General features: G+C 41.5%; 2 protein-coding genes across 2 annotated transcripts; one reads left to right on the top strand and one right to left on the bottom strand.

The window, feature by feature from the left end:
• The first annotated feature begins 419 nt into the window (after positions 1-419).
• Positions 420-10444, top strand: selenbp1 (selenium binding protein 1). Its single transcript, XM_033980742.2, has 12 exons — positions 420-460; positions 2976-3029; positions 3677-3789; positions 4159-4341; positions 5541-5661; positions 6218-6400; positions 6859-7040; positions 7437-7515; positions 8287-8408; positions 8608-8700; positions 9316-9434; positions 9718-10444. The coding sequence occupies exons 1-12, from the start codon at positions 457-459 to the stop codon at positions 9878-9880; spliced, it is 1416 nt and encodes a 471-aa protein (XP_033836633.1). The 5' UTR covers positions 420-456; the 3' UTR covers positions 9881-10444.
• Positions 10445-10928: 484 nt separating this feature from the next.
• On the bottom strand, positions 10929-21405 carry LOC117383652 (tetratricopeptide repeat protein 24). The gene is made up of 13 exons (XM_055227749.1): positions 21283-21405; positions 20571-20630; positions 19256-19417; positions 18300-18593; positions 17632-17830; positions 17342-17554; positions 16547-16675; positions 15733-15854; positions 15543-15611; positions 14411-14463; positions 14263-14333; positions 12240-12276; positions 10929-11040 (listed from the first exon to the last, which is right to left on the bottom strand). The coding sequence occupies exons 1-13, from the start codon at positions 21403-21405 to the stop codon at positions 10929-10931; spliced, it is 1644 nt and encodes a 547-aa protein (XP_055083724.1).
• Positions 21406-21673: the final 268 nt, after the last annotated feature.

Genomic DNA, 21673 nt, shown 5'->3' with positions numbered 1-21673 from the left:
TGGCGTGCTGAAAATAAGCGATTAAAGGTTGCTCAAACATGGACCAATCACTCCAAACACTTCAAAGGGCCAATGAGAAGGAAACAACTACAACAGAAAGGGTCCATGACAAAAATCTAAATATTAAGTAAACAATTAACCGACATCTCATTTTTTTCCCCTTTATATTTTTCTGTAATTTTGTTTAAATGGCAAAACAGAAAACAATATTTAATCATGTCAGATGTTTTTACAATCGTTAAACATGAGCAGTGTAATTGTCACATCAAAATCTCACTAAAGACTATTGTTTTATATTATTACAATTTGTTTTAGATGTGTCACAGTCACATAAAGAGTTAACTGAAATATGGGTGAGCTCCGCCCCCTTGTGTGTGATTGGCCAGAGTGTGTATTAAAACAAACATGTCCCACACAGAATCCCCTTATGCCTGAAGTTCACTTGGAGAGACAACCATGGGTGAGCTAACGGTTTCTAACTTGCAGAAAGGAGATGGGGCATGATGCAAACTTTGTGTCTAGTCATTTGTCTGAGAATTGTGAGTTTTACTGTTAAATGTATTGTTGTGGTAAAGATACTACACAGGAATTATATGGACTGCCAACTTCACCACAGAAATGCACCTGATCTGTGCATGGTCTGACATGTTCTCATCAGAGACATTACTCATCAAACAGGTCTTTCAACGCAGAAGTTTTGATGTAATGTTGTTGATTATTGCATAACGATTATGTCTGTCCAGTGTGAGAGGAGAGAGGAGGTGTTGTATAAGCGCGGTTCAGTTGGGGTCAGTCTTTGTTTCACTGTAGAGCTGTGTCCTGGGAAAGTACTGATAGAGCCATGTAGTACTGAAGAGTCTAGTTGCAACTGATAACGTAATACTTTTGGACATTTTCAAAAGAAATAAGCCCATAATGTAATAATATCTTGTCAATATTACTACATTATTGGCTGCAGGTTTTCCTAGGAATGCATCGATGCAGCTTTTTTTTAGTTCTGATAGTGATATTGCTATCGATACTTTGACTTTAAGTATCTGCCGAGTACCCATTATTAACCGATGATAGTGGAGGGACGAAAAATACCACTTGGCAAAAAATTGTAAGAGTAAAATTAACTTAAAATAATAACTCAAGTAGAAGTACAAAGAAGAGCTTCAAGAAATGAGTAAAAGTAAAACATATTTGGGAAAACTACAATTCAAGTAACTGTAATAATTTGAAGTTAAAGTAAAAAAAACAAAAACAATAATGCACAAAATCTGGTATTTTCAAAAAAATAAAATAAATCGTATCTGAAGGAGCGAATGTTCAAATCATTTCATGTTGTTTTGACATAAAGCTCAAGTCACAATTTCTTTAAAAAGTGACTCCTCACCTTTGCTGCTTACTACGGTGAACTGCCACTATGCAGAGGGCCAATCAGTTTTGCAGTGATATTTTTAGTTCATTTTTTACAACAGTGTGATATTAAACGGCTGTATTTTGCATTATCTTGCTTATCGATTGCATGACCATATCTTAAACTGTGCACTATTGGTAAGAGGAGGCTGCCCTCTGCACAGACCTGACCTGTAATTTGGCCTAGTGGTCTCATGCCTTTCTTAATGCAACACTGAACAATTTAGGGCTCGGCAAAGCAATGCAATCTCTGACGAGGTGAAGAACCCCGATGAGACCTAAAAGTACAATCAAAATTTTGTCACTATTGAGGTTATCAAAAGTATCGAATCAGACACTAATTGATACTAAAAAAAGTCCAATTCACAGGACAGAAATGAACCTTTCCTGAAAAGCTTTACAGTGATCTTGAGCTGCATCTAAACAAGTATAAGGCACACACATGGACCACTATGGAACCTACTGGACACTGAGGGAGTACACACGTATAAGGACACATGGGAATAGAAAAGAAAATACTACCCTTTAATGTAAATATCGCATTCTATTATCATTGTGGTACCAGAGTCAGTATTGAGTCTATTCATTTGGGGTGCGAGTGTTGACGCCCAAAAGGCTGTTAGAGTAAATTACCTCCTTTCTTCTTTCTCAATTTGACACTTGGAATATTAACACAGGTTATAAAATCAAACAGTAAAGTGAACAGTAAAGCTAAATATAGGCCTGATCTATAGAGGAGCTGGTGAACAGCACTGATAGCGCAGTATTATAAACGGGTCTTATCTCACTATGTTCACAAGTATCAGTATTTTTAACACCTTTAGCCGACTAGTTTGGCACAGATGCATCTGGGTGCAGCTCGTCTGTAATTACCCTTTATTTGATTCAGAGAAAAACAGGCGGGAACAAAAGATACCTGAAGTGAGAGAGAGGGGGGAGTTAATTAATTAGTGAGAGGAGTGGTTAGAGAGAAAGATGGGGTTAAAGAGAGGGCGGAATGGGGGAGTTGGGGAGAGAGAGGGAGAGAGAGAGAGGGGGAGTTGGAGAGGTTGAAGTTATGAAAACAAACAGGAAATACTGGAATGTAGAGAAGTGCTCACAAAGACTGACCTTCTAATGGTGGATCAGATCACAAGACTGAAACTTATCCAGAACTAAACCTATCCTGAAGTAAACCAAGCCCAACCAGATTAGATTTATTGGACTGTAAGAAAGATTTAACAAGACTCAGTCTAAGGTATAAAGGTGCACTATTGAACTTTTTATGGTACTCTACTAGAAGGGAAAAGGTGGTTGAGAGGCTGGCACTCAGAAAGACTTGTTCACAGACCGCTTCCACCGTAAAAAGCCATATTGGTTTTTTTTTTTTCTGTGGAAGCCAGTCACAGCCAATCATAGATCAGAAGAGATGATACACTAACCAATCACAGTGCAGAGGAACCACACCCCAGCCAATCAAAGAAGAAAGGAAACGTATACTAACCAATCAGAGCAGACAAACCACATACTAGCCAAACAGAGGGCTGTTTGTTGTCCGTCAGTCCTAGTCTAACTCTGGTCTTGTTTTCTCACAGCCAACTGCTCTGGGTGTGGTCCGGGGTACAGCAGCCCCCTGGAGGCCATGAAGGGTAGGATCTACACACACAATAACAGACATTTTGTGACATTTAGAGGACTTGTAGCTGATTTTGAACCATCAGTCAGGTTTTAGTTTGAATTTTTAGCCCCGCCCTCTTACTTTTTTTTTTTTTTTTTTTTTTTTGCTGCTGTGACGTCGCACCATGGATCTATAATATTATTTTTATTTATTATATTACTTATTATACCATCATGCATTGCACAGTGACACAGAATCGAGTGTCTGGGATAGTGTCCGGCAGTTGTTTCCTTATAAGTTCTGTTTCCATCATTGTTATTTTTAGTCCACATCCAGATCCCTTGATTTGCATTAAAAGTTTATTCGCTCGCTTCAGGTGGATTTTGATTTGAACACATAACAGTTAAAGCGCATTTTGGAAGGGGGAAACCCTTTTAGTCATGATAACTCACATAGCGAATATAAAACCCACGTGACCGTCGGGCCAGGCTACATCTGCACTGGACCGAGGTGGACACAGGTGATGAACAAAGACAAAATAATCCCATCATGTTGGTGGTTGTTTTCCCAAAATCCTCCAGAGAAGAACAGCTAAACCTCACTAGCACAATGAGTAACTCGGGGAAAAGTTTAGCGGGATTTCACGAACGACCACATACAAACTCACATTTCCTGCAGGACCTCGGGAGAAGATTGTGTACCTGCCCTGTATCTACAGAAACACAGAGATTCTCAAACCAGACTACCTGTCCACCGTTGACGTGGACCCAGACTCCAACACCTACTGCCAGGTAACACACATGCAACACATCCAGGTAACACACACCTGACTGTATTACATGGTTGTGTTAGTTGGTTAACATATTACCAGTTAACACAACCAGGAAGCACATAGCCAGGTAACACAGCCAAGTACCACAACCCGGTAGCACATAACCATCTAATACAGCCAGGTAGCGCAGCCAGGTAACACACAATCAAGTAACACACAACCAGAGAAAACAGCCATGTAATGCAACCCGTTAACACATAGCCAACACACCCAGATAACGCACAACCAGTTAACACAGCACCAGGTAACGCACAACAAAGTAACATACAGCCAAAATGACCATATTGATCATTTCATTTCCTTTGCCACTGTGTGTTGTGCTGAGCAGGTGATCCATCGTCTCCCCATGCCTAACTTGGGAGACGAGCTGCACCACAGTGGCTGGAATGCCTGCAGCAGCTGCTTTGGGGACGCCTCCAAAAGACGAAACCGCCTCATCCTGCCCGCCCTCATCTCCTCCAGGATCTACGTCATCGACACCAGCCAGCCTCGGGCACCTCGCATCCACAAGGTACTCCGGAGAAGAGCCACTAGATACTCCCAACACCGACCAGATACTCTCCAATAAGAGTCATTGGATATTCCCCAACAGACATGAGAAACGCATAGTACTCTCCAATAGCACTGACAACCAAGACTAGGTACTCCCCAAATTCTCAAAAGTCCTCGGTACTCCATAACATCCCTGAGAGGCACAATATACTTCCCAGCAGCAACAAGGTTCTCCGCAATGGCTGCAAGAGCCGTTATACTCCCCAGCAGCCCACATAGTACTCTCCAACAGCTCTGACAACCACTACTAGATACTCCCAATAGCAACCAGGTACTCCCCAACGGCAGTCATTAAATGCTCCCGACAGCCCTGAGAGACGGAGTGCTCTCCAACTGCACTTACAACCAATACTAGGTAGTCCCAACAGCGACGAGGTACACCCCAATAGCCATAAGATCATTAGATGCTCCTCAACATCCTCGAGAGCCTCCCTGGGAGTACCCTCCATTAGCAACCAACCAATACTAGATACTCCTCAGCATCCCTGGAAGCCACAAGGTACTTTTCAGAACCACTAGGTACTCCCCAATGGCCATAAAAGTCATTGGATACGCATCAACATAGGTAGTCCTAACAGGAGACAAAGTATTCTCCGGTGGCCTTAAGAGCCTTAGGTACTCCCAACACCAAGGTACTTCTTGAGACAAAACAGCCCATTAAGCCACACGTTTCCCAAGAGACACCAGGTGCTTCCTATGTGCTCTGAGAGACACCAAGTACTCCACAACGGCCCAGAGAAACATAACATCTTCAAAAGCCCCCCAAAACACTAGGTATGGAGTACTTTTTGGCTCTGTGTTGTTAAGGAGTACCAACACTTGGAATCTCACATACACTAGATACCAACAGTTGACAACAGTGATAAGGTACTTCACAACAATCCAGAGAGTCAGAGTACTTCTCACAAGTACCAAGACTAGATATGTCTCAACAGCCGTAAGGGCATCAGTGTACTCCAAAACAAACCCATAGTTATAGGTAAACAAATTGCAACTATGGTTTTGGTTCAGTCCTGGATAGCTCAGACCTAGTTGTGTCCTGGTTTAGTCCTAGTACAGTCTATGCACAGTCCCTTCTGAGTGAGTCCATCTTGAGTTCAGGTTTAGTCCTAGTTCAGTCTGTTTCACTGTAACTGTACCATCCCTCTCGATGTGCAGATGGTGGAACCAGTGGATCTGTACTATAAATCTGGCCTGGCCAACCCTCACACATCCCACTGTTTGGCCAATGGTCAGATCATGATCAGCTGCATGGGAGACCCCTCTGGATTCGGCAAAGGTCTGTGTGCTGAGCTGCTAAGCCTAGGGTTCACTCACCGGGTACACTGCATAATGTCATCAGACATATTTGTGGCAAAATAGTCTGCTGCAGCTCCTAATGTTCACCTTGGCAGGCGTCCTTACAGTGCATAGAGAAAGGAGGTCACCGAGTCACACTTCACTGGCCTTGTAGCCAGAATACATGGTTGTTTGTGTTTTAAGATCCTGTATAATGTAATATGATCACTGGGATTATTACAGAGACGGGGACAAAGGTGAAAGACGAATGTCCAGTGCGTTTGCCTCTGTTAAGTCTCTGGGGAGTGAAAAGACAAACACACATTGTTGTGTTTATATTGGCCACAGTACCAAACATAGACACCAGAAAAGAACCTTCTGTATCCCATGTCATCTAAACACAGAAACTGATCTTGCATAACAGTTGTTTTACTCAAAAGACCTGGTTTAGTGCAGGATAGATCTGGTTTAGACCAGGGTTAGTGCAGGATAGACCTGATTTAGACCAGCGTGGCAACATAGAGAATCATTGTTCTGTGTGTCTATGGTGCATTCAGGGGGCTTCGTGCTGCTGGATGGCGAGACGTTTGAGGTGACTGGGAACTGGGAGCACCCGGGTGAAGAAGCTCCCTTTGGGTATGACTTCTGGTACCAGCCCCGGCACAATGTGATGATGAGCACTGAGTGGGGGGCCCCTCGGGCCCTCATCGACGGCTTTAATCCCAAAGATGTCCAGCAAGGTACGGCCAGGGAGGCAAGTCTCGTGAGGGGAAGGAGCTCTTTGCTGTGAGTGGGCAGTGTGTGCCCTTAGAGTATAGTGCACTTTTTACTACATAAAGTTCTGGTCTGTAAAATGTGTGTTTAGAGTATAAAAAATAGAAATGGGCCTATACAGCTTAGGCCACCCACCAAAGGTAAAGCACAGAGTAGGTCTGTGTGGAAAGTGCAGGGATTGAACAGTGTAGAGGGGCAGCTAAGAGCCAGGCTCACATGCTGTTGCCTAACTGTACTCTGTGCAGACTTTGCCTTGCACAGGTGAGTGTGGCTAATCATTACTCAAGGTCAGGAGCAGATCTGCCTCAGACTGGGCCAGACCTCGCCAGAGTCTTCAGAGCTACTGTGGGTCAAGTGTCAGTGCTGTGCTGTATTGCTCTGTACTGTTCTGTGCTTTGCTGTACTGCTCTGTGCTGTGCTGTAGGGCATTATGGCCAGAGGATCCATGTGTGGGACTGGACCACACGTCGGAAGCTGCAGTCCCTGGACTTGGGCGAAGATGGCGCTATACCTTTGGAGATCCGCTTCCTGCACAATCCAGATGAGCTGCAGGGCTATGTGGGTTGTGCCCTCCGGTCCAACGTGTTCCGCTTCTACAGAACAGAGGTGTGTGAGTGTACATGTGTTTGTTATGTGTGTTTGTGTGCGTGTGTGTATGTGGGTGTGTCACTGCCTCTCCACAGACTGTCATTCAGGTGGTAATTTATCATGATTAATCAGACATGTGACGTCATAGACCTGTTCACTTGTCTTCCATTAAACTAAGTCATACTGTCTCAGATACTGAATCGTACAGAATTTTTTTCAGCAACAGATTGTCTAAACAGTCAGAAAGTGTTCCTTGTTGTGCAATGTAAACATGTCCAACCAGAAAGTCAAATTATAAACTTCACCAGAATAATCGAATGTGAAATGACACTGACCCCTTGCATAAACAGACTTATGATGCATAAAATCTTATATTTGTCTCCCCCATAATTAATCAGATGTGTGTTTGGGCAGAAAGGTGAATGGGAAGCTGAGAAAGTCATCAGCATTCCCAGTAAGAAGGTGGAGGGCTGGATGCTGCCAGAGATGCCTGGTGAGATTACTGTACCTTCTGTGTTTGTATATATTATTGGGCCACATATACTCCAATATACTCCAGTTGTGTCATTGGCTGTGTTCACACTGCTGGTCGAAGCTGATGTTTTACCCAGATGTGATCTGAATCAGATTTTTTCACATCAGAGTGGGCCCAATGTGATTTTTCAAATGTGACTCAAATTAACACACAAAAATGGCCTGAATACAGCGCTGAAATGCTACAAATGCTGTAGTTTTTCTCTGAATGTTTAACTGTTTCATTCCTACATTTTCCAAACGTCTGTTAGAGAACTGTAGTGAAACTAGAAGTAAAGTGAGATTTTATAAAGTTACAAACTGCAAGTTTATTTGATTCTTTGTTTTCAATAGATGTCAGACAAGAAACCTGTCCCTCCTTCCCTCACCTGTTCTCTGTGGTTTTCTATCAGGCCAAAGCTGTCAGACAGCAGCTACACAGATGGTGTGTAGTGGGCGATTTGGCCAATCAAATTACAAATGGTAGCTTTAAATTTAGTTGATAAAGAAAATGTCAACTTAACATAAAGATTAAAAGTACCAATTTTAGGTAATTATATATTGAATTGTTGCCACTAATATATATTTAACTGTCCCTCCCTCCCTCTTCTGCACATCAGGACACTTCAGGGCTGCATACATTCAAAAAAAGGATTTGTGTCAAATTTGATTTGCAATGTAAATACTAAATAAAAATCAGAACTGAGCCTCAAGATCCACAGTGTGACCGCAGCATTTGTTTCCATGACAGGCCTGATCACAGACATCCTCATCTCTATGGACGACCGATTCCTCTATTTCAGCAACTGGCTCCATGGAGATATCCGCCAGTATGACATCACCAACCGCCGCAAGCCACGATTAGTTGGACAGGTATGACATCACCAGTCAAAACAAAAGCTCCACACAGACACAGGGAGAAACATGCAAACTCTGGACAGATCAAACCCCGAAACGTTTTGCTGTGAACAATAAGTGCTAGCCACTTAGTCACTGTACTGCCTCAGTTATCAAATATTCTTCATGTACACCTTAGTGTCTCAGCCCGTGCTTATCTGCTCTCCTCTTACAGGTGTTTCTCGGGGGCAGCCTGGTGAATGACGGTCCAGTCAAAGTGCTCGATGACCCGGAGAACCACGGTCAGCCGAACCCCTGCATCATCAAAGTATGTGGTGTAAAGGACAGGAGGGGCATCATCTATTCTGCTGCAAACTTCTGACGTGGGCTGTTTATATTAATTAGCACAAAACACTGAGATACTTGGGGCTAAAGGAGAGAGTGAGGGGAGAGGAGGGGCAGGGTCTAGAGGACTAAAGGGGAGAGGAGGGGCAGGGGCAGGGTCTAGAGGACTAAAGGGGAGAGGTAGGGGTAGGGTCTGGAGGACTAAAGGGGAGCCAGAGGGGGGAGGAGGGGCAGGGTCTGGAGCTATGAGGAACGGTGTGATTGGTCTAACTGGTATCTGCACTTCAAACTCCACCCCTGAAGCCTGTAAATTGGAGCAGTCATGCATGATGTCACCACCTACTTGAAATCCACTGGAGCCAGCACACACTTAGATTTCGGTGTTTTTGACCAGAAAGCTGCAAATTTACCTAGTTTGTGCATATTACATGTCGTTTTTGGCAATTTGTGCAGTTTAGTAGCAAAAAATAGTTTTAGCGTTTAGTCATATGCACATTAACGTATTATCTGGAATTGTGGCGGACTGTGATTCCAATCCTTAATATTCCTCCATGTATTCCTGTGCTTGTCTGAACGTAACCAGCTGTCTCTCGTTCAGGGGAAGCGCATCTCTGGAGCCCCGCAGATGCTGCAGCTGAGTCTGGACGGGAAGAGGCTCTATGTGACCACGTCTCTGTACAGCGGCTGGGACAAGCAGTTCTACCCCGACATGCTGAGGTAAGACTGTCAACATAATTACTATATCAACTTATCGTACAATATATATATGGAATACACAACTTCTGACTCATTATAGATGCAAACGAAATAATTCTACTTTACTATGATTCTGTCAGTGTCATAAATTTGTTTTAATATCATTTTTCATCTTTCTTAAGCAAATATATCATACAAAATTTGGTATCGTGACAGCACTAGTAAGACTACCTACTGCTCACTAACACATAGGTGTAGAAGTGTCCATGTCCCAGCAAAACATCCCTGCGTTCTGTCTGTGCAGGGAGGGCTCTGTGATGATGCAGATCAACGTGGACACAAAGAAAGGAGGTCTCACTCTGAATGAGAACTTCCTGGTGGACTTTGGGAAAGAACCAGACGGCCCGGCTCTGGCTCACGAGCTGCGGTATCCCGGTGGAGACTGTACCTCCGACATCTGGATCTAATCTCTTCAAGTGTCCTTACGCAACTTAATCTGTACTCACAATATCCAAATTCCAAGTCAATCCACCAGAGAATGTTGACGATATCAGCTGCAAAATATCAATACGAATGCTGCTTTATCAAATGAAAATTGAATGTTTGGCCACTGACAGGTGCATACACACATCTAACACAGGCTGGAGTCTTATAAGGTGATCGTTTGCTTCTTGTACTTTTGTCTTGTATTCTCTGTAATTCTGTCAAGTGCAGTGGACTAAAGAGAAATCTGAAATCTGTTCGTAGGTCATGTTCATACTATGGGTCTTCACAGTTAAAGTCAGTGTCACTTTTTTTGCCAAAAATAAACAAAAGTGCATTTTGTTCTTTTTCATTGTGGATGTTTATATTGCACTGAAAAACAGGAAAATATGCATCCTTACACAAATCTCCATCTCAACAAATCTGACTTGTCCTGAAGGAGGGTCTTCACATGCTTGTTTCCATGGAAATGTTGTTCCTTTGGCTATAATCTTCCACAGTATGGCATAAATCATTTCTATCTCCATAAGGAATATTCCAAAGTATGTTTTTTCAGTTTCTATTTGCATGAAATTATTTCCACCTCCAAAAAAGTTACATACTATCCCTTTAAACTTTTTATTAAAATCGATATTAAAACACATTTTACAGTTCAAGATATATTCAAAGAAGGGGTATGACACTGCTATGAGGCATTAACTGCTAACACAACATATTTAGAGTCTCCCATCCCTTTGCTCCCCCTTCAGAGCACTATCGCAACACAATCAGCTGCATCCTGCTAATGAAGCTACTGCACATCATGTCAGGTTTGTGAAGTTGTAGTATACAGTTTTGTATTCTGACTTTGTTTATTTATGGGGAATTGTCATGTGGGAGCATAAGTGGAGCACTGCACACTTGTGGGTGGAGCACTGCACAGAATCTTACAGCTACCCGCTACAGTGAGGAGGGTTTGAATAGGGTCATAGTGCAAAGCTCCAGAAAGTCCATTTTGCATAATACCTCTTTAAAAATTATGTGAGCACCACCTTACATGAGCGAGCAGAACCTGGAGCGCAGCCTCTTCAAAAGGGGAGGAGTCTGCACACTGTCAGGAGTGTCAGGAGGTGGGTCTTCTGTCTTTTGGACCAATGACACTTCACTGTGGGGAGAGAAGAAGCAAAGAAGCAGACGATGAGAGGTACGCCAACCCATCTTCAGATCTCCAGAGCAAATAATATAGAGAGCATGCCTTCATATGTATCATAGTTTTACATCAGTTAAGTGGCAGTTTGTGAGGAAAAAGTTGAAGAAAAGTACAAAAATACAGGATGTAGGACTGAGTTATAAAACAGAATCCCTCTGCCTTTGTCATCAACACTGAAAACTTCATCCAAAATGCAGATAATTTACACACAAGGAAGACATTTTTCTGACCCTTTAAACCTTCAGTTAACAAAATAAAGGTATTGTTATTCATATTAGTCTAACCATAACTATTGTGCAATTTAGATTTAGGTTTTGTTATGTACCAGTTCTGGCATTACCTCTTATATGTGTGTCACATCTGCACATGCACGTGTCCAACCAGGAAGTAAGATTATATAATCTTATAACACATGTTCAAATCATTTCATGTTGTCAACAGAGTTTTTGTCACTTGTAGACTTACTCACAGTGGAAAGAGGAACCAAAACTTTTACTCAAGTAAGAGTACTGTTAATTTAATAAAAAATATTACTCAAGTCAAAATAGAGAGTAAAGTACAATTTCTGTTACATCAGACCTATTCTGCAAATTCAACTTGTCAGAACTTTTAAACTTGTTATGATTGTTTCCTTCTTATTGACCCACTGAAGTTACATTTGCAGTCATTCATTTCTTTTCAAGATGTAATTTTGATCATCAAGTCACCACCACTGGTACACACCAATGTACGCACTTCATTCTACAATTTTATTTTCATAATCTATGACACATGCAGGATTCGACAGCATTGCGTAGTCATTTTGGTAAATAATAAATAAATCAGCGGCTCACTAGCTTGTTTCGCAGCTATCCATAGGTGGGGCCGTCAGCTGTATGGCTCTTTGTGGTGATTATACAGTTTTCTAACACAAAAATCAGCAGACTTGTTATATCATTTTAGTTGAATATTGTGATAGATTATAACTATAGAGCAGAAACAAGCACAATGTCTGCTTTAAAAGGTACTCAAGTAAATGTAAGTGAGTACTACCCACCAGTGTGTAAAATACTGCCAGTATCAATCTGATGAATATTTTTGCAGACTAAATAATGTATGTGTGTGACTGGTGGAGTTTGTACAGTTTGTATCTAGGGCCACAGAGAGAGAGGTACCTGTCAGTGTGCAGCTCCCGGTCGGACCATGGCTCGCCTGGAACGCAAACAGAAAGTCGTATCTTTAAAGTACCTGTATCCATTTTTCCCACATATTTGAGCAAAAGATGTACAGATATATTGTATAAGCTGCTCTTGAGGTTAAAATAAGTCTTCTGTGTGCTGTCTGCATCTAATTATGTTTCTTTATATGTTGTCTAAGAATCAGAAAGTGCAGGCTATTTGTTGTTGTTGTTACCACTTAAAAACTCTTTGCAGTGAATAATTAGGATGGTCAGAATGCATAAGTTCAGTGAGGAATAACTTCAAAATGAACCAATTCTGTTTTTCATGTTTTTAGACAGTAAAAATCAGGTCCAGCGTCTTTAAAGGAGATATATTAGGTAAAATTTAATCCACTTACTTGCCACAATAATAAAAAAAAAAGTTATGAAATCCTCCGGGCCATAAATGTTGGCTTAAAAAATGTCACATAACCATTTCCAACAATATAAACACAAATGAAAATCTGCTGCTTGCTGCAGTGAGATGACACTATGAACAGATGGAGCCACAGTTCTACAGTTTGAACAGGATGGACCTGTTTCTATTATTAAGAAAGAAATTATTATTATTATTTTAGATCAATATTGTGGTTTACACACACTAAAAATGCGTGGTTAAAAATAACACCACCCGGGTAAATGAATAATCCCACATTGGGTCACTATTGGACCAACACAACTCAGAGTTATTTTGGCCAAACAATTAGGGTTAATATTTAAACCCACCTTCAATAAAATACTATCATTATGTTATATACATGTTATATCATTATGTTCCATTGGAAATGACCCAACATTTAGGTTAAATAAAACTGCCCAATTCTGGGAAAATAACCAAATAAAATGATGCAACAGCCGTTAACACAGCATTTTTTAAAGATTTGAGCAAAATGTAAAATAATGAACTTGAACTTGAATGAACTTGTTTTACTTGAATGCAAAATTCTGAAGATGGTGCAGGTCTGGATCATTGGCACGACCCTTCTCCCTGCCCCATGCCCAGTGCCCACTCTGAGTGAGTGTGCCTTGTCCCGCTCAAGGCACACTGCACACCTTTAACTCCTCATGCTTTCATTACCTGAGCACCATCTAGTGGTTATGAACTGAGACACCAAAGACAGTTTTTACCCACCAGGCAAGACCAGAAAACATCAGAAGCCTGTTATACCTCGAGCTCTGCCACAGTTTTTTTGCATTCTGTCCTGTCACATGTTGTCATTTTGTACACATTTTGTTGGCCTCTTTAGAGTGCTGGATTTTTATGGGAATGTTTCTGATGCTGTGATTGACCCAATTCAGGTTTAGCATGTAATGTTGTCTCCGGCTTTTTGAAATAACATGGTATAAACCAATAACCTCAATAATATGATATAAACCAAGCAGCAGGAGAGTAATTTTGTTCATGTATGGACTGTATGACATAAGCAAATTAGCTTAGTTTAAGTCAGGGGTGTCCAAACATTTCTCATTAAGGGCCACATATAAAAACACAGCCAAAGCTAAGGGCCGATTGAGGGGCTTAGACTGGTCGCCAATACAGTGAATACTTCAAATCTGTGTTATCATTACAAGTTAGACTGAACCACTAAACCTTTATTCATGCTCACATCCTCAGTGGGACACATTAAATATTTGATATGGGCTTGTTAAAATAGATTTTCAGAAATATATAGTAAAAAGTACTGTTTAAGGTAATATGGGCCAATTCACCTGGAAGCTTGAGGGCCAAGAAAAAATGGTCTGAGGGCCGCATTTGGCCCCCGGGCTGCAGTTTGGGCATGACTGGTTTAAGTGAAACACTGTTAGAGCTTCTGTATCTGATTTTTACTGTCTATAAACTTGAAAAACAGAACTACTTGCTTTTAAACGGTTTGCAGTGGCCCAAACTTCTAACAATCTAATTAGTCACTGCAGTGAGTTTAAGAATGAAGCGGGCCATTGGAACCTATGACAGAGAAGTGAAAAATGAAAGGACTCACTTGGCCCTTCCCCTTTTGAGTCGTCTCTCTGCTGACTAAGTACTTTTGTGGGACTTGGTGTGTCCAGTCTTCTGTAAACATAACAAGTTCATATGAATGCAATACACACATTACATTTATCTAATATGATTTTCTCTTTTTGCCTTACCTCGAAAGGGGGCTCAGTGGGTGTGGCCTGATCTGTCCAAAGGGGCGTGGCCTCTGTGTGTCAGACAATACAGATTTTTAGAGTGTTATGAACTCTAATTTACATTTTACTGTATATACAAACAGAAGACATCACATATATGACACAGACGTATGGGATTCTGTAGCAAAGAAAAAATGTTCAATAACTCACCTATTTTTTATATATTTTTTTTATTCAAATCCTCACAGTAGCTTTGTGCTGCAAACCTGAAATGGTTTCACCCCACAAGAGTGAATACCAGTGTTCAAAGCAAAGGTTGGCTATTTAATCTTTTTTTTTTTTTTTTTATCTAAAAAGAAGTTTGGAGTTATTGTTTGAGTTTATTTTTGTTTACTACATTCCACATGTGTCATTTATAGTTTTGATGCCTCCAGTGAGAATCTACAGTGTAAATACTAAGAAGAAAAATAAATGAAAACGTGGGTCCAACTTGAGTGGTCGTGTATGTGTTACTAGTACTCTTCTGTTTCTTGCTCTGTTTTGTCTTCACTTGTATTGTTACCGCTGTCTTTGTAATGTTGTATGTTGTGCTAAATACTTTGAAAAAAATGAACTTCTGACAACTCCACCGGCAACTGTTTTGAAAAAGTTATATTCACCAAAAACAACATATTAACATGTTTTATAAGTTTCATTTTTGTTTTTGATGCTGAGTCTCCCTTTTGCTCTCCATGTTAAGTCACTCCCCCTTCAGAGCTCTATCTCAACACACTAATGAAACTACTGCCCATCACATCAGGTTTGTCATGTTGCTGTGTACAGTTTTGTATCATGTTTTTGTATATTTAGGAGGTAAGGAGGGTTTGCATAAGAGAGGACAAAAGAGATTGCTAGATTACTCAAACATGCATGGATGACATCTAAAACCTCTCCAGACATGTTTTTCATGAGGGAACAAAGCTAGGTAGAAAGCTAAAAAAAAAAAAAAAAGTACATTAGACATCAATATGATGAAACAAGCCACTGTATCCGAGCTCCTCAGGCCAGCACCCTCAGACTGAAAATGACTACCTTTGAAACCTTTTGTATTATGGAACATTCTGCAAATGAGGAATTACAGGACTAATTAAATAAGAGATGCAGTTCCAACCTGTGCCACCGTGATGCGCAGAGCAGCAGTAAGACGCTCCACCAGCCGCTGGCCCACGCCCTCTGAGTCCTGCAAACAACACAGACCTTTAGAAAGAATAAGGGACACACAGGCAGGGCATCTGACACACAGGAGCATTTCAGAACATGATTGTAGAGGCCTAAACTACAGGGACATCTGTGTGTGGTACCTGACAGTGGCTGAGGGAGAGCAGGGCCTGTCTGTACAGCTGAATGGCTTTGTGCTGCTTCCTCTGCTTCAGATAGACTTCAGCCAGAGCCTCACACACCTGCACTTGTGCGCTGTGCTCCTCTGTCAACACAAAACAGGAACTTCAGCTGCAGCAATGACACATTCTGAACGCAACATTACAGAAAATATGACGATAAATAATAAGACTGAAACTGACATAGAAGTTACTTATTTGACCATCTACAACTCAGATATGATCTTACTATCGATACTTTGCGCACACTAGGACTGTTCTGCATACTTGTCTCTGGTACAATGTTCAGCAGTTACCATGGTGACACAATGCACACATTAGCAAACACTGCCAAAAAGGTTTTAGATTGTTTGAAAACTCAAGAAAAAACACAAAATAGATTTAAACAGCACATTTTCATGTTTAGGTGTTTGATTTTCAACAAAAAGGTGAAGGTGACAAACTGAAAAACTGTTGGCTAATGCTAGCCAGCTTTGGACTGTAATGTTAGTTGAGAGGGATTTCTTTAACAGCACAGATCAGCTCACCTGTTGTAGTTCCAGCTAAATCAGCTTGTTCAGGTCAGACTGTGTTAAAGTAAAGCTTAGATTAAAGTGTAACAAAGCCTCAGACAGAGCAGTGCATCACATCCCCAGAAAATGCTGATGATTTGATCAGCTTCAAAGTATCAATACAAATAAATAAATAAATAAATAATTCTTCACTAGTGAATAAAGTGTACACATGTTACACAGTGAGATAAATACATGAATGAAAGTTGATGGTGGCTAAAACGCACCTGAGTCAGTGAACCCTTGCAGTGCGTGGTTGAAGCTCTCAATGGCCTCCTCGTCGTTTCCAAGGTGACGACAGGCCAGTGCCAGGTTACTGAAGCACTGTGCTTGTTGTCCACGGAGCCCCAGGGATCCTAAAAAGGGCAAATATTAAAGGAGACATTATATATTAAACTGACCTTCATGAGCTTTAAACCATGTTAGCATCGTTCTCCCCGATCACATAGTCGCAGTTGTATTTGGATTCACGTATGTTTGAGTAATCTTGTATTGTCCTGCTTCCAAGGCTTGAGAGCTCAGAAAAAGTTTTTCACCTACCCCCTATCTCCGCCCACTGTTCATATATGAATATGAAAAGCATATTGTGTCCTCTTTTAAGCAGATTTAGGTCAATAGGTCTGTGATACACGTAGGATTCAGCAGCACTGCATAGTCATTTTGGTACAAATGGAAAAAAAAAAAAAATCTACTACTCGCTAGTGTGATCTGCAGCTGTCTGTAGGAGGTGCTGAATCTTTGCTGTGAAGACGTTTAGGACAACGTCAGCTCCCACTGGGCACTGCAGTTTTCTAACAAGGAAATCAGCAGACTTGTTTCTTTTATTAATGAATATGAATATTGTGATTTAAAATGTCCAAATTATAATATACTGATCATTGATTATAACTCCAGAGCAAACACAAGCACAATAGATCTTCTTTAGCTCCATAATGCGGTTGGTACATAGATGCACAAAATTGAAAAAAGTGACTTTGAGACTAATGCATGATTATTACTATACAGAATACTGTCAGACTCACCATAGAGCTTAGCAGCCAGGCGGTGGTACTCCAGTGCAGCCTTAAACTCCCCCACAGCATTCAGAGCTGCCCCCAGGTTCAGCAGTACTTTGGCCAACAGAGGGCGCTCCTGCAGCTGGGAGGCGGGGCTTAGAGCTTTCTGGAAACACTGTACTGCCTCCTGGAAGGAGCGCACCTGACAGAAGACCACGCCCACTGATAGGTACAACTCACCTGAACACAGCAAACATTTCCATTAGTGAATAAAATCATGAGTTTAGTTTATGCCTGAGCAGCTTTGACTACATTACCCAGAATGCTTTGGTCTGTGATGCTGTCAGTCAAGCTAAGGCAGTCAGACAGGACCTTGGTGACATCACTGGGGCTGGACTCTGCCTGGACCATGTGAGAGGCCGCCTCCTTTAAGGCCACAGCAGCAGAGTGCTGCATGTTAGCCACGCGGTAGCTCTCAGCGGCCCGCAGGTAGCCGCTAATCGCTAATGAGTGCTCCTGACATCACAAGATACACTGTTAGCACAAGGAATATTTCTCAACCTGCTTTAGTGTTGTATGGTGTCGATCAGATCTGATGTAAATATGTAGAGGTGGGGAGTTAAACTATGTAACATCTTTCCACTGACATGTTATTGCTTTGCCTGGAGTGTTCCACAATATGGCATTAAGCTAACAACTCTGTGGTGGCATCAGTCATCTGGTGTGGTCTGCTGGACCAGCAGCATCATGGGGAAGGAGGGGAACAAACTGGACAGGGTCCTCTGGCTGTCCTCTGAACCGCATGAGAAGTATATTTGGCAGGTACTTTACTTTTATTTGAGTAATTATTTGGACATGCTTTACTTCAACTTGAGTCATATTATGTTGCACTTGGACTTAAAAATGAAGCTACTCTACTCCACCTCTGTATATTGGTAAGCAAGACTAAAAGTTTACTTCATACTGCATGTGTGATGGTCCTGACCTTGTCCAGGGCGTGGCAGCGGCTCATCTCCCAGCAGCTGTGTCCTTCCTCCAGACTGTTTCCCTGTGAGCTGTACAGCTGTGCGGCCTGGAGGAAATGCTCTACCGCCTTTTGCCTCTCCCCCAGAGCATTATGGGCCAGTGCCAGGTTGAACTGGAGGTCAGGGAGGCGCTGGGACTTGGATCCAGGCTGTGCTTTGCCCAGGTAGTCCAATCCAGACTCAGGATCCCCAGTCTCTACCAGCACTGCACCCAGGTTCAAGCAGCAGGCTGACACCACACGGGACTCCCCCAGCTACACAGTCAACACAACTTTGTCAAGTACATGGCTAGTGATGTATTCAAGTACTGCTGCCAAAAATGTACTTAGTTATTGTTTTTCTAGTTAGGACTTGGTTTGGTGAGATAGTACATGTGGTAAATACCAGTTAAAGGGACTATAATGCACTATTATTTTATATATAATTAAATGTCCATGTTAAAAATATACCTGGAGCTGTGTTTTGTTTCATTCACACATATTGGAGTAACCCTTTTTAGTCTGTCTATATCTCCAAAGCTCAAAATGCTTGTGATGTCATGAAACACTATTTTTCAAGTTAACAACTACCTTTTATCTTTTGCTCAGATGAGATTCGCAATTCCAGGCCTGAAATCATCCAAAAGATTCTGGTGAAGGTTCAAAAACACAGTGGAACACTTCCTGTACCACATGACATCACAAGGTGGAACAGAGTGTTTTCTGTTCAAGAGAAGAACTCCTAAATATGCAGGGTTTGTATGTTAAATGTGTGAATGAAACAAAACACAACTCAAGGTAAGTTTGTGATGAAAAAACAATATTGTAATAGATCAGAAAATAGGGTAATATGGACCCTTTAACAATGCACTCCAAAAAAAAGAAAAAAAGACAAAAGAATGGGGCTCAGAACCCAGAGGGAGCAGGGCGTAGCTGACCTGGCTGGCGGCCTTTAGTGCTCTTCTGAAGAGCTGCAAAGCCTCCTGGGCTTGTCCCTGTTTCAGAGCCTGGTGTCCAGCACTGGTCAGCTCCTCCACCTCGGCCGCTCTCTTCTTCCTCCTCCTCTCCCTCCTCTCTCTCCTGTTCTCCTCTTTTCTCTCCTGTGGTCAAAGCACAATGTTACTTTCAAATACAGAAAATAATATCTGTTTAGCAATTACAGTGTAGGAAGTAACACTAAATGTGGTTACAGGTTCTCAGATAAAGGTGTGACTTCTCTAACAGAGGCTCTGTCACTTGCTTAGTGCATGGAGATGTTTTGTTTTTGCTTTTTGAGTTCCACAGTATGGCATTAAACTGACAACAAGGTAAGACCATAAGATCTCCTTTGAGACAATTGAGGGCCCGCCGCCAAAAACGTTACATGTATGGACCTTTTCCTTTACATCAAAATACAGTATAGTTACGAAATCTGGTTAATAAATAAAGAAATTATCCATTTGTCATTTGAGGTCAAAGGTCATGGGGCACTGAGAACAGCCAGGCTTCAAAGGACCATTATATCTATCAATCAAACAATATAAATGTATTTGTCCCAGGGGGCAGTTTAAGGACATTGAGCAGTAAATTACAACAGAAAAGCTTAAACAAAAGTCTCAGTGCAGCTCAACAGGTCGAGAAATCAGATCCAGAGTCAGGGCAGTTTGAGAAGAGTAACAGCCTTCAGGACAAAAGTGTCCCTCATCTGTGTCCTTTGTGTCCTGCAGCATCACAGCAGCATCCAGAGGGAGCCAGATGTAGTCTGGACACACATCAGCCTGTCTTAAGACTCACTCTTCATTCTGTTGTTTTGGTTGGTGTTGAGATGGTGTTGAATTTTGGTTGGTGTTGAGATGGACCATTCCCTCTTTTGCTATGGTGTAGAAAGTCTGTTCTATGGTTGTAAAAAGCCTGTTGCATTTCAGAGTTAGCTGGTTAGCAAAGCTAGCTCCATGCAGGGTCGCCATGGATACAGGAAAAGCAAGCTGCTCAAATCACACAATCCAGTAGTCCTTAAATTCTGTCCTTTTAACTGCACTTCTTGGTATGTCAAAATCCCCAAAGTAAAAAATGTAAGATAAACAATTAAAAATTTAAAACTGCTCAATATGCCAGCAAGTCAGCCACAAGAGCAGCCAACCGCGACCATGGCAACCACTAGTTCATGCACCACTATGACCAAACAGACACAGGGAGAACATGCAGCCTCCACACCGAAAGGTCCCACCTATCCAAAATCAGACTGAGACACAGTTGAAGAGTGGAAAAGTGTACCTTCTCATCTTCATCAACGTCCTCCTCCCCCTTCTCCTCCTGCTCTGAGGACATCTTCACCTGAGAGTCACCAGGGGACACAAGACACTCCTATTAGGCACAGTTTGTATCTGTTTAGTCATTGTTTTTATCACTCAAACACTGAAATGCAACAAACAGTATGTAAAAATATGATTGATTGTATTATTATTTTTCAGTATTAGAGATAATAACTCAATTAGGCTTCATAATAGGCCTGTTGTCCAGATTTAGCCTAATTATTAACACATTGGCATGCTCATGCTTTTGTTTTTTGCTCTAACTTACAGGATTTTAAATTGAATGCATCCAAAAACATGTTAAACATGTTATTTTCCAGTTGAATTATCTGAGACTATTAGCCTGCAGGTGTTATGCCATAAAACTCACCCCTGACAAAATGTGCCCCCCTCTTCCTTTGCGAACATTTTCTACACACTTTCTCTGGATAATACGGCTTCTCCAAAGTCTTGACTAGTTTAATGTCACGTTTTTGTTGTTTTTTTTTTTTTTTTTTTTGACTATTACGTCTATATTCGATGCAATTCACAATAAAAGCCTGGGATTGAGACGGGAAACAGAAAAAGTCGCTTACAGAAGTTTAATAAGCTCATGTGTTAAATCGATAAAATAGCGTGGCCTCGTGTAGAAGGCAAACTTTACCTCTACAAACTTTACCTTTCCGCCATTTTACAGGCGCAGCTGTGGTCTCTGCTTCATTTTTATGCCGATTCTTCTCTTTTCTCGTCTCATCTGCGCTATGATAATGGACGTAGCGACTAGCAGCCTTCTTCCACTCAAGTTTGACCGTTCCCATGACGACAAATGACCCTACAAGAAGAAAATAATAAATAAATAGACACAAAATAAATGCTTATATTGGTAATACGGGTATTTAAAAACTAATGTCACCATTGATTTCAGTTATCCCCGTCCATAAATTATTTGATTAAATATATTTTAACGGGATCTGTTAAGTGTAGTACACGTTAGCGACCACTTGAGGGCGCACTACAGCTGCTGTATGTATTGAACATAGTGAAACTTGTTGCTATAGAAATCGTATTTCATTACATAAAAAATTC

Source organism: Periophthalmus magnuspinnatus, chromosome 16, assembly GCF_009829125.3.
Source record: "Periophthalmus magnuspinnatus isolate fPerMag1 chromosome 16, fPerMag1.2.pri, whole genome shotgun sequence".
Taxonomy (NCBI): Eukaryota; Metazoa; Chordata; class Actinopteri; order Gobiiformes; family Gobiidae; genus Periophthalmus; species Periophthalmus magnuspinnatus.
Note: the sequence above shows the minus strand (reverse complement) of the source record. Positions and strands in the feature narration are given on the sequence as shown.

Bases quoted from the DNA above. Each gene is read 5' to 3' on its own strand.
- selenbp1 (XM_033980742.2), top strand. The intron at 6,401-6,858 runs GTACGGCCAGGG...GCTGTGCTGTAG, and splicing joins TCCCAAAGATGTCCAGCAAG to GGCATTATGGCCAGAGGATC. The intron at 7,041-7,436 runs GTGTGTGAGTGT...GTGTTTGGGCAG, and splicing joins TCCGCTTCTACAGAACAGAG to AAAGGTGAATGGGAAGCTGA.
- LOC117383652 (XM_055227749.1), bottom strand. From the start codon at position 21,405: ATGGGAACGGTCAAACTTGAGTGGAAGAAGGCTGCTAGTCGCTACGTC. The intron at 20,631-21,282 runs GTAAAATGGCGG...GGTGACTCTCAG, and splicing joins CAGAGACCACAGCTGCGCCT to GTGAAGATGTCCTCAGAGCA. The intron at 17,831-18,299 runs GTCAGGACCATC...TTGTGATGTCAG, and splicing joins GCTGCCACGCCCTGGACAAG to GAGCACTCATTAGCGATTAG.